Genomic DNA, 12,697 nt, shown 5'->3' on the forward strand with positions numbered 1-12,697 from the left:
CCCATGCTTGAGTGGTACAAAATAGTTTTAAGACATTTAGATGTCTTTGTAGTCCCTCTGGAGAGGCAGAAATCAGCACAATATCATCAGCATATCGTAATATTTGTATAGCTATACCTGCTAGGCATGCTCTCGAACCGCCAAATCTCTCTATGTAATGTGATACCTCATCTATATAGAGACCAAAGAGAGTGGGTGATAGAGCACATCCTTGCTTCAATTCCGATTGTGCTAGGCACCGCCTCTGATAAGCCCTTGGAAGACAGCACTTTTCCCGACACGGATTCATAGAGTGCATAGATTCCCCATTGCATATCTGTAGGAACACCAAGGGCTTCTAGCCGTTGCATAAGCCGAGCACGTGGCAGTGTCAAAGGTTTTTCGGAAATCCACAAAGCAGCAATAAATCCTTTTATTATGGGCTCTGCCCTCCTTGATAAGAGCTCGGAAGGTCAATATGTGATCCAAAGTTGTGAACCCCTTTCAAAAGCTTGCCTGTCCAGCTGAACGGCAGCCATTCTGCTCTGCCCATATACTCAATTCTGATTATAGAGAGGCCAATATATAGAGACCATAGAGAGTGGGTGATGGCATCCTTGTTTTACTGATTTTGAGCTAGCCACAACCATGATTGTTCGATAGTTGTTTACATTATTTGTATATCCACCTTTATGTCAAGATATGCTCCTATTTGTACTCCAATCCTAGGACATACCATGTCGCGATGCACAATTAAACACATCACTTGTCACATGCATGTGCTTCGTTTCCAATTAATTTGACCATTTCTACCTTCATACCTTCAAGATCTTCTACCTTTAGAAGGCTAGTTTTTTAACCCACATGTATGCATCCTCAATGGTAAAGAAAAAAAGAAAAAAAGAAGCATACACTAACATTGTAAAGAATCTAACTCTAGTAGAGTTGAGTATTCAGAAGCGTAGTGTGTGTGTGTGAGAGTGAGTGTATAAGCAAGAGAAGGAATCAGAGAGAATAACCAGAAAATAAGAAAACACACAGTAGGGGGATGACAGCTTATGCACTTAAGAGAGCTATATTAATTAATTAAAGATCATCAACAAAACAGAATGGGCAAAGGGGGTTTTATATACAAGTCCTAAAGGGACTGCCATATTAAATGTGTTGGTGGATCTAACCAAGATATCCACTTGAGTATGATTTTGTCATAAGAATATCTAATATTCTTTGACCACATTAACACTCGACAACTACACAGATTACAATAAAGTGCGCTCACACACTTTTTCACACACCGTCCTTTTCTTCATAAGCACATGTTCACACAAGTTGAGCTTGATTCTCAACAAACGTCTTTTAAGAGGCCAAAATGGCCTATACCTATAACACCAAAACAAGACATTACATCTTGAGTGTTGTCTCATCTTTGAGAACAACAAATAAAAATAAATAAGTGTCTTGAGTGTCCTTTAAAGGCAAGTGAAAGGATTTGTTCATCTGTGGAGAGAAATGACAAAATGGTTCGGCAATATCTACCCCCTTGATGGTTGTTTCCTCCATAGGTGGAGTTTGTTTTACTATATGACATAGTGAGGGATATACTTTTTTCTCTGCTATAGCACCTGCACTGGCGGGAGAGAATGGCCTTTATCTGCCAATGATAAGGGTGGTAAGATGGTCCATGTGGCCATGGACAACATGCACAACAAATTGCTATTGCTTATTGTAACCCCTTTGTTATGTCATGGTCAAGAGCCCATCTGTATAGCCCTTGATTAACTTGTGGCATTCGTAGAAGTGATGGGGCTAAAGAAAGTTGTGATACTTCGTTGTGGATGAGCTTGTGTAGTTGTATTGTTGACCTTCAACAACTTTCCAAAATGTCTCTTGAGTTCTAGTGAGAAAAGTCTCAAGCACCGTTGATCCTCATATTCCATTACCTTGCATATTGGACCAAAGCCTTGTTAAAGAGGCAATGGTATCTTCCTCTTATTTCTTTGGATTCCACTCCCTGAAAACACAATTGTCAAATTCTTTCTAGAGGTATTTGTGCATATATGTCTACTCTACTCTAACTGATGTGATGAAGCTCACAGCTGCCCTATCACACTGCGCAGTGCATAGGATAGATGTGTATCCATATAAGATGGCCTGATGATGAATTCATCCTCCGATGTGTGTAAAAATGTCTTATAGTGGGCCATCTTCGTACCCAATGATATTAGATGGGAACAATGCAAGCTATATTGGAACGGGGTTAGTAAATTTACACTTATGCCATGTGACTCAAACCATTGTTGCATTTCAGCATACCAACAATGAATGTCTACATCTTCAGCAATTTCTTTTGATGACATAAGTGCCCACCTGAGTACCTGATCGGTATAATGCCTCGATGGTTATGGGGGCTGCTCACATCTCTGCACAGATTATATCATGGGGCACCAATGCTTTCCTCCTTATCATGCAGGCAATCATTGACACTAAAAATGTCTCTAAATCTTTCAAGTTATTTGCATTGTTAAGATTTGGTCCCCACATTTCTACTCCATAGCGAAGAGTTGGTGTGACAAGTGTATCAAACAGTTGAGTTCATGGCTCTTGGCACTGCAAATGTGCACATCTTTCGAGAGCACTAAGGGCTGCATATTCACAAGTAGCCTTCCGTAAGGAGAACTTAAGCCCTGCAAATTTTACTCCTAGGTATATGTAGGAGCATGTATATGCCACCTTTTCCTCTCCCCAGAAGAATTATCGTTCTCAATTTGTTAACTACACTTGACTGGTATTAAACACTATCACTTCAGTTATATCCATGTTTATCTACAAACCTTTGTCCATACAAAATACTCTGAAGGCGTTTAGATGTCTTTATAGTCCCTCAAGAGAGTTGGAAATCAGCACAATATCATGAGCATATAGTAAACATATACATATAAACATCTTTTAAGAGGCCAAAATGGCGTTCAAGACCATACAAGAGATTACATCTTAAAATGTCGTCTCGTCTTTGAAGACAACAAACCAAAATAAATGTAACTGAATTAAAAATTAAATAGAAAATAGAATAAGTCGTGAGTAAAGAATCTCATCATCTATACATTTAAGATTCTCAAGTCACTTGGATTGGTGATTTGTGAGAGAGAGATAGATAGATAGATAGATTATATTATCGTCTTCGGAGAGAGAAAGAAAGAGAGAGAGAGAGGAACCTGGATTGGTGACTTGCAATCTCTGCATATATATTCAATGCCCTCAGCAAATTCCAATGTATGACTCTCTTTAGATATCACCCTACAAAGATTAGATAATCTTTGCATTGTCTCGTTTGAAATATTCTCCATACGTTGCAATACCAATGTTGCATTTTTGCATTCTTGGAATCTCTGGAAGTGAGTATCAAATAATTAAAGAATGTGATAACAAAGAAATTATGCTTTTATCAATCATTTCTATAGTACTAAATGAGAATATTAGGAAGTCTTATAAATTATATGTTTGTTTAGGAAACAAATGTTCTACTCAAATAAAGTTTATTGAAAAGACGAAAAAAAAATCTGAAATCATAGGGCTACTAATATAAGAATATTTTCATATATTATCAGGAAATATAATGTGGAGTACCCACAGGTGGCATCCAACCCATGGATAGTTCAATTAAATCATCATTGATGAGTATAGTCATAAGAAACTTAAATGATGATATTTGACGTATAGTTGTTGACCATGCATGCAAGTACATGCTTTAAGTAGTTTTTTCCCTTCATTTATCGCAAAAGAATTACAACAAAATGAAGTTACAAATAAACAAGAATAGAAGTCCTGCAAATTGCTTGTTTTATTTAACAAGGCAACTGCCAATAATACAAATCCCTTACCCAAGTTTCAACCCTAACTACTAACTGAAAATGCCGATAGGAAAACACTTAACTTGGATGAATCCAAATGATCAAGAAACTCTTGAATATTTTATATATAAATAAAGTGAACCATTTTAGTTCAAAACCTGTACACACTAGAAAGAATAAATATGTGGGTTCAAACCCTAAGCATACCCAAACAAATGCTCTCATAACATATACTTCAAACAAATAGACAAATATGTATACATGATCAGACATTAATGAGCCATGGTAATCTCAGAAGGTGCAGTACATCCAAGAGATTTCAAGACTCATAAAAATGCACATTGAATATCTAAACAAAGATAATTTTCAGGCCGAATCTTATGCTTTTATAACATTCCTTTTGATATCTTTGTAATGACAGCACTCAAATAAGCATCTATAAAATACAATCACATAAAAAACCCCAACATTCTATGCACACATAGCATAGTGTATCAATATGTCGTATCTATTGCCTTCTATGAATTGCCTTTCTTTAACGAACTTATGAGTATAATATTTTAAAATAATAGACTAAAACGGAAAATACCTTGACATAAAACGACAACACAGCTATTAAGCAATATATCTTTTTTGGGTCAATAACATTTTCATACTCCTTGAGCCATAATGCAACCTGAATAAACAGTGTAAACGATTACTTATGTTTACATATTTTTGTAGTCTAATATGTAAGAATGTGTATACAATAACTGAACAAATTAAACATAGAGCCTGCTTCTAATCTTCTTGTATACATGCTAGAAACCTAGATATACCTTTAGAATAAAAATAGATAAAAGTTAAGAAAGACTTCATAAACCATTACACGAAATGCATATTCGAAGTTCCCTGAATAAAGATGGTTGTGCGCTAAAAACCAATAATGGTAAGCTTCTGCATGATGCCAAGGTTTCTCCAACATGTCCATTAAATAATCATCTTCAACCTTTAAGTACAACAAATCTCATTGTAAGCAACACAAACAATAACTGTATCTATTTAAGAATCATTTAATCAATTATTAGTGTGTGCTGAAACAAATTACGTTTTATTTTTTACAAGCATGTGCACCACTGCATTTGCAAACATTGATGTCAATGTTCAAACCAGTATCATGATATGCAATTAAATTCAAATATTTAATCCCTCCTATTGAGGTACAAGAGGTCTGACTGAATAGAAGATATTCAAAATTTATGAACATTACAATGTTTCTTTCTATAGAATAAAAACCAAGTGGTAGCATTCATATATCCATCAATGCATAATAACAAATGTTGTTATGCATAACTCTACAAACCAGAGCAATACTGATTCAACAAATATTATATGGTGTTTAAAGTCTCCTCTCAAGAATATCCTCTCAGATAGACTGAATGCTCATTAAAAGAACATGTAAAGAATGTTCTACTCATGATTCTGACGTCTAGAATTCATTTCAACCTATCCGACTGCCTCTAAAATCAAGGCAAGGTCTGACCATGACAAAAGACTGTTGTCATAATGTTATATTATTTGGTAGCAAAGAACCCTGATTACTCATAAGGGTTTAAATTCTTTTTTAGCTACACCGTCAAATTCCTAAACCTCTAATAGGAGTACCTACCTATTGGCCCCAAGCAATGGACAGAAGAATATTTTCTCATTCGATCAGTGCCATAAAATCCATCCGAAAACTTAACCCTCCAGATGAAATAGTCACTCATAATCAACTCAATTCTGATGGAAGAAATCTGGTATTGACATCGCATATGCATAAATGGTATGGTCATAATCTCTCTTATCACCTGGCTGGATATGTAAGATTCTGCCATTCAGTTTATGAGTCAGCCTTCTTGAGTACAAGGAACATCTATATTATAATTCCTCTTGAGTAATGATATAAGGATAATGTCATCATCATATGGATAGTATTATCTTCTCCTACCCATTTTCTTCATTTAATACTTTAATACAGACGAATTACTTCATACCAAGTTATTAACCTCGTGTTGTCAATGTTAATAATGCAAAAAAATTTAGCATGAGGAGAACCTTCAATTTTTGTGTTTCAAGTTTCCATTTTTCGATCTTCAAGGCCATTGCAACATAGACCTTCTTTCTTATGTGTAGAGAAACCTGATTGCCAAAAACAAACATCGTAACCAAAGAGAAGTTGAAAAAAAAACTGAAATAAAAAATAAGATTAATGAAACATAAGACCTAAAATTTCTAACCTTTTCATTGATGATTTTCTCTGCAAATTTTCGAAGTAGTGTGGCAGCTTGAAGATGTTGTTTTACATCGTCTGCTGCTCTTATGGCTAGACTGTGTTTCTCACAACTTAAAAGGTATTCTATGTATGTATTGAATTTCTCTTTCACGAGTACAAGATGATCATATTTCTGCCCAAGTTCAAAAGCCAACTTCCATGCATGGAGGTCTAAGCAGCATTCAACGGACGACAATATGGAACCATGTTGAATAAATGCACATACCTATGCAAAGAATATGATACGATAAATGAAGACATAGAAGGAGAGGATATTACATCCAACCTAAGAAAACTACGACCTAGAAGTAACATGAAGAATTGTTTGAATGGAACAATATATTGAAACTATAATTACTAAATAAATGCACAAAAAGAAAACAGAAACCAGACAATGTATGTTGTGGAGATGAGAGGAAGAGCAAGTAAAAATGAAGCTGCATAAGAAAATATGTAGCTATACACCATCACCTATACCAAGCATGTAAGCTTGACCATAAACCATCTCTGACTTTTCTTCTTTCCTACTTACAATCAGCACTGGAAACATGTGGTAGAGCCACAAAAATGGTTGGTATGATGATGAACGGCGTGATAGAATGCAATGTGCAAATCTCTCTATACACCTATAATGAGCACTCAAAACATGTAGTAGAGCCGTGAACATCGTGATAAAATGCAATGTGCAACTAGCAATCTGAAGCTCCCAATGTGCATTGGGATTCCATGCTTAACTTGTAAAAGGAGCTACAGACCGTCAGGATCCAGCTGATACATGATGGAAGGTCTACAAACTATGTTCAGTTTCATCGATAACACATCAAAAATGAGTTATATGTACCTCATCAAATTAGTAAAAAGTTCTCAATCACTACCAAAATTATATTTTATAATAAAATAGAAGCATTCTAAAAGAACTTGAGACTGGTCCTATACTACATGCTAAGGATCATTTCTCACTGATCAGTCAGTACTCACCGCTTGATCACACATTCCAACATTCCAAAAATAATTTGCCACGCATAGAAGAACTGGATCTTCTTTCTTAAGTAGCTTACACAATCCCTCAAGAGTCGTCCAATCTCCAAGTTTATGTAGGCAATAAGCTATGCAAGCATTGTTTTTTGATTGTTCATAAAATTTCTTAGCCTCTGTCCAATTTTGCCTTTCCAAATAGAACTTTCCTATGTTATCGTTAATCAACTGAATCACAGAATCTTCAATAGCAGAAGCAACCAGCTTTTCAAGACTGCAAAGAAAATGGGAGAGATCTTCAAATACCAGTGGCTACAATCACGAAACAAAGTTCTTCACAGGGTAATTTTGGACTAAAGAGAAACCCTTTACAAGTGACATCTGCTGTTATTAAAGTAACACCTAACAGATATTATAACATTATTCCATAAACATAATTTGCATTAATTGTAAACATGCATATCACACAAGTTCCCTTGTTCATATTGTTCATAAACATAATTTCAGATGTTCCCAAATATTAGCAACTTTGGGGGCTTTCGGATAAACTAGAATACCACTTGATGCACTACTATTAAACACACATTGGATAAAACCAGCAAGGATCCAATTTCAGGGGGTGGGGGGAGACTCACGCAAACCAACGTCCAAATTTCATGTGCATTTGCAAAGCTAAATCAGCTCGCTCCAATTTAATAAGTAACCTCTCAGCTTCATCAAATCTTTTAAAATATGCAGAGACCTGATGAAAAAGAAAAAATTGTTGTGAGCTAACCAAATACATAGCTAAAACCTTGAAAGTTTTGTGTTTATATCTCTCATTCTTATCTTGGATATTCTTGCAATATTAGACATTTAATATGATACATAGAAATAAGTATGCATACAGAATTGCATGTCACAATTGTCACAACCAACGTGATTCTAGAAATCAACTTCAAGTAGTTTATGTGTGTCAGTATATTGTCTGGTTAATCTAATGTCAAATGAGTGGTCACAAGGTGACTTGTATGCATATCTTCCATAGAGAGGTACAAGATGGCCCACATTCATGGCACTTGTGACTTGTATGCACGTCTTCCAAAGAGAGGTGCAAGGTGGCACGCATTCATGGCCTAAATAGGGGGTTCCCACCCTGGTTGTCCTCAAGGAGTTCAAAACAAGTTATTGGGTGTATTGGACTCTATTCATGGCCTAAATAGGGGGTTCCCACCCTGGTTTTCCTCAAGGAGTTCAAAACAAGTTATTGGGTGTATTGGACTCTATTCATGGCCTAAATAGGGGGTTCCCACCCTGGTTGTCCTCAAGGAGTTCAAAACAAGTTATTGGGTGTATTGGACTCTATCTACTGATCTTTCTCTTCATTGCTCTTTTTTCTTCTTTCTTCTCTCTCGTCTCGCTCATTCGCTGGTTGGCTTGTCTTTCTCACCTTGCTTGTTCACTTATTTGTTGATCATCGTCTTACATTCGTAACAGTAATCCATCAAACAAAAGGCAGGCTCAAAGTAAAAGTTGGCTGAACTATCAGGTAATACACGTGCCCAAGCTCTCCCTGGCAAGGATACTGATTGAGAAATGAAAGATGATGGAAGCGTTGAAATGATTTTCAGATAGAATGCACCTCACTGAACTGCTCTCTTTTGAAGAAAGAACTTCAAAAAAGCATTAAAAGAACTGAATGTTAGCATAAAACAACTAAAATATAAACAGGCTGGATAATCCCAATGGTCAATAGAATATTACAGAGTACACAACAGATAGAACGGGAGAAAAAAAGAACGATACATTAACATCTCTAAAAGACTGTAATAGTCAATGAGACCTGACAGTGGTTCAACCATTTATATTAATTCATCAATGTGAATAATAAAGAGAATACAAAAGAGAAATATTTTTCTACAGTAGCTTCCTAAAACTAAATTGACATAAAAGACAAAAAGAAATATCTCTAGATTGTGACATATCTGAATCGTCAATGCGCTTTCACAGGGATCCATGCTATAAGGGTGACTCTAGCAGTAGCCATATGGAAGAAATCTGTCATAGTTCTCTCTCTAGGTGGATTAGCGACTGCCACCCTCTCTATCAAGAGGTTCTCTATGTCTCCTAATCTAAGGAGTTTTTATCATTGTATTCCACTCTGTGGAGATCACAAAATTTCTTTGATTATCACTCACTCTCTTAGATTTTTATATAGATGAGATATCTAATTACATAGAGAAATTATGTTCTTAACGAGCATGCTTAGAACAAGTAGCCACACCGATATTACTGTATGTTGATGACATTGTGTTGATCTCCATCTAAACGCTTTAAAGTCATTTTGTATTGAGAAGGATTCGCCGGTCAACCTTGACAAAATTACAGTGACAGTGTTTAACTCTACCTCACGCATGTGTAACAAGACCAGAACTACAATACTTCTTGAGAAAGGAAACAGTGCCATACACGTGATCCTACACATATGTACGAGTAAAATTCATAGGGTCTCAATTCTCCCTATAGGAGATTTCTTGTGCTTGATTTTCTAGTGGGTAGGTAGCCCTTGAAAGACAGTGTGCACATCACATTCCAAGAACGAACTAAATTTTAACTGTTCAATACATTTCTACAAAATAGCAATTTTGTGACCCAGCCTCCAAGGACTCATAATTAGACATATTTAAAGAGACCTTTAGTCTTGATCATTGCCCCCATGATAAGAAGAAATGCATCAATGCCCCACAATATAATCCAGATGGAGATGGGTGTAGACTCAACAGTGATCAACCCATTATTCCAATCAATAATCTGTATCCAACAGATTTGAGAAATCCCTAACCAAAGGTACTCAAGTGCTAGGGCAAAGATATTCATAATGCTCCTCAGATTCAACTTTATGATTGCAAAGCTGCCAGGTGCAGTCCTCTAAATCTAAATGTATATCATCCAATCTGCTGGGCTCACACTAACATATTGAGACAAAGTTTGAATCCTCTTTGTTGACAAAAACTTCAGACCTGCCCTGCCATTGTTTGAAGGGAATGTAACAAGTGTGTCTCCTCACTACCCCCACTGCATTGAAGCTTGGATTTTCCACACCTTAACGCAAAAAAAGATGCAAAGGAATAGAGTAATTTGATTTTGTCATTAAATTGGATACAGAAAACATGGATTAGCTCTACGTCTATTGGTTGGAAGATGACCTACACATTGCAAGATTGTTGTATCATCAAGCCTTCTTATATGGATATAAATCTATTTCATGTGCTCTATTGGCATCATTAGAGATGCAACCAAGGGAAGAATGGATGTACTAATTGTGTTGTGCCATATGAAGTACACGGGAGATACCATTGTCTCTTCACACAAGGCGTTGGCAAACTACACAAGGTAATAAAACTGAAGACCAATGGTGCTTGGGACATTTCTTGCTAGAAATCAAGATACATAGAAGTTGTTGAGGAATAACACAGCCACAACAGCTCATCAGCAAAGGGCCATCACAACTTTCTTTAGCTCCATCACTCTACAAGTGACCTAAGGGCTACGTACGTAGGGTCTCTACCACACACTTGAAGGGCGTTACAATAGACCAGGCAGTAACAATTCAACAAAGGGAAAATGCATCCCAAGAGTAGTCGTCGAAGAGCCCAAGCTCAAGTGGCAGTTAGAGATCTTTCCTGGATCCTTGCATGTCAACCATATGGCTAACATTAAAGAGAATCGTGTTTAAAGATTATCATAGAAATTAGGCCCATTAGCTTGAAAGTACAGCAGCTCAACAAGACTGCTATATGGACAAATTTTTGGACAAATTTTGCTGACTCGCACTGCAGTTTCACATTCAGAATATATAGAAATCTTCTTGGACAAATTTTCAGCAACACAGTGCAGTTTCACATTCATAATATGTTATTATTGCATTTAATTTTACAAAGTTCCATTTCTCAACTTTTGAGGAGCTTTCAAGTATAACCTTTTTTGGATAAAGAGATAGTGCCCTGGAGAAAACTAACTTACCTCTGCTTTTTTCTCATTATTCTCTTTCAAGGAATGAATTCTTTTGACAAATTGAATTCCGAAATAGTTCTTGCATTTGACAAAGGCCTGCATATTATGTATTAGTGTAGGAATTATAAGTATATCTTCAAGAGCAAAATAAGAAACTCATCAATACTTTTTCTGCAATGGAAAGATCAAGCTTTTCAAGCGCATGCTCTGCAAGTATTGTCCAGAGTTTCGGATGAGAATGATCCTCAATATAAGAGAATGCATCTTGAAGCTGTGCAGCTTTTAGTATCTGAAGTGTGTCACGTTGAGACTTAGTTTCATAGTAAAAAATGTGCTCCTTTCCTGGATCCTCAGGTTGTTGCATGATCTCATCTAGCTGAACAGCTTGTATCTAACAATTGACACATAAACAAACCTAAGACAACACTTACCAGATCTAGAAATAAACTAGGCACAAACCTATACAACCACATAGTTCAATGTTTATGATACACTCCAACCAAATTGAAACCTTTCCAATTCAAACTTGTAAATAAACATAAAAAAAACAATCCGTTGAATGTGCCACCCATGAAACTGGTATTGGACATGCCACCTAACTATATCTTGTCTACTCACAAATTATGGTCTTTTAGAAAGAAAGATATAATAGTATTTTTAAGAGCCCAAAATGGCCTATAAGACCAAACAAGAGATTAGAGCTTAAGTGTTGTCTCATCTTTGAGAACAACAAACCAAAATAAATATTACTAAGAAATATAAAAAACTAAATAAGATAAACAGAGACTAAAGAATCTTGGTATCAGTACATGTAAGATTCTCAAGCCAATTGCCTTCAATGATCTCTAACATAGGTCAATCCAGATTGGAGAGGTCTCCAACAAACAGGAATCACTTCGATGGCGGGAGATAATGGTTAATAGTTTCTTTCAACAAGACAGTCATGTTTCTGAACGGTTTCACCATCGTGGATCACACAATGGCCTTCAAATCCTTATTGAGGAAGAAAGAACCAAAAGAGGAAAATCAATTATTTATATGTAGATTCCTTAAATGCATTCGACACAGTACTGCAAGCAAAGCTCATGCAACGACTAGTGGCCATTGGGGTCTTATGTGCTAGATAGCTAGAAGAAACATGAAGATAGAGTCAGATCTCCCTATAGGAGCCTGCCTGTTCCCAAATTTTCAAGAATATGCAGTCCTTTCTGCCCGTGAGAGAAAATGTCAACATACAGCGCTGCAAGCTAAGCTCATGCAATGACTAATGGCCATTGGAGTCTTATGCGCTAGATAGCTAGAAGAAACATGAAGATAGACTCAGATCTCCCTATAGGAAGCCTGCCTGTCCCCAAATTTTCAAGAATATGCAGTCCTTTGTGCCCGTGAGAGAAAATGTCCACATACAAAATTCCATGAGCCACAAACAAAATTGAGGCCATCCAATACACTAGTAATATTAACTCTTCTCCATAGGATAGAAACTCGTGCACTCCATTTATTTTTTATTTAATGGTCTTCAAGATAGACACCATTATCAGATATAATTCCTTGTTCATTTTCAAAGGTTATTTTCGCCTCTTAAGAGCCAATTGTGTGATCAAGGAGT

At 36.3% G+C, this 12,697-nt stretch overlaps 1 protein-coding gene across 9 annotated transcripts in view; it reads right to left on the reverse strand.

Moving 5' to 3' along the window:
- LOC147850861 (uncharacterized) overlaps window positions 1-12,697 on the reverse strand; it is a 38,722-nt gene that overhangs the window by 8,347 nt on the left and 17,678 nt on the right. For 5 of the 9 annotated variants that reach the window (XM_087336000.1, XM_087336002.1, XM_087335999.1 and 2 more), the window contains 9 exons: window positions 11,255-11,479; window positions 11,098-11,184; window positions 7,731-7,837; window positions 7,099-7,369; window positions 6,086-6,346; window positions 5,904-5,987; window positions 4,696-4,815; window positions 4,417-4,503; window positions 3,192-3,365 (listed from right to left, as the gene is read on the reverse strand). In XM_087336000.1, coding sequence (XP_087192126.1) covers window positions 3,192-3,365; window positions 4,417-4,503; window positions 4,696-4,815; window positions 5,904-5,987; window positions 6,086-6,346; window positions 7,099-7,369; window positions 7,731-7,837; window positions 11,098-11,184; window positions 11,255-11,479 — 1,416 coding nt within the window. Of the gene's footprint in view, window positions 1-3,191; window positions 3,366-4,416; window positions 4,504-4,695; window positions 4,816-5,475; window positions 5,603-5,656; window positions 5,988-6,085; window positions 6,347-7,098; window positions 7,370-7,730; window positions 7,838-11,097; window positions 11,185-11,254; window positions 11,480-12,697 lie in introns of those variants that run through there. The other 4 variants (XM_087336001.1, XM_087336004.1, XM_087336003.1 and 1 more) reach the window with 4 other exon arrangements.

This window comes from Azolla caroliniana, unplaced genomic scaffold, assembly GCF_043228905.1.
Source record: "Azolla caroliniana isolate FFs.n. ecotype wild unplaced genomic scaffold, voAzoCaro1.0.p SCAF_20, whole genome shotgun sequence".
Lineage (NCBI taxonomy): Eukaryota > Viridiplantae > Streptophyta > Polypodiopsida > Salviniales > Salviniaceae > Azolla > Azolla caroliniana.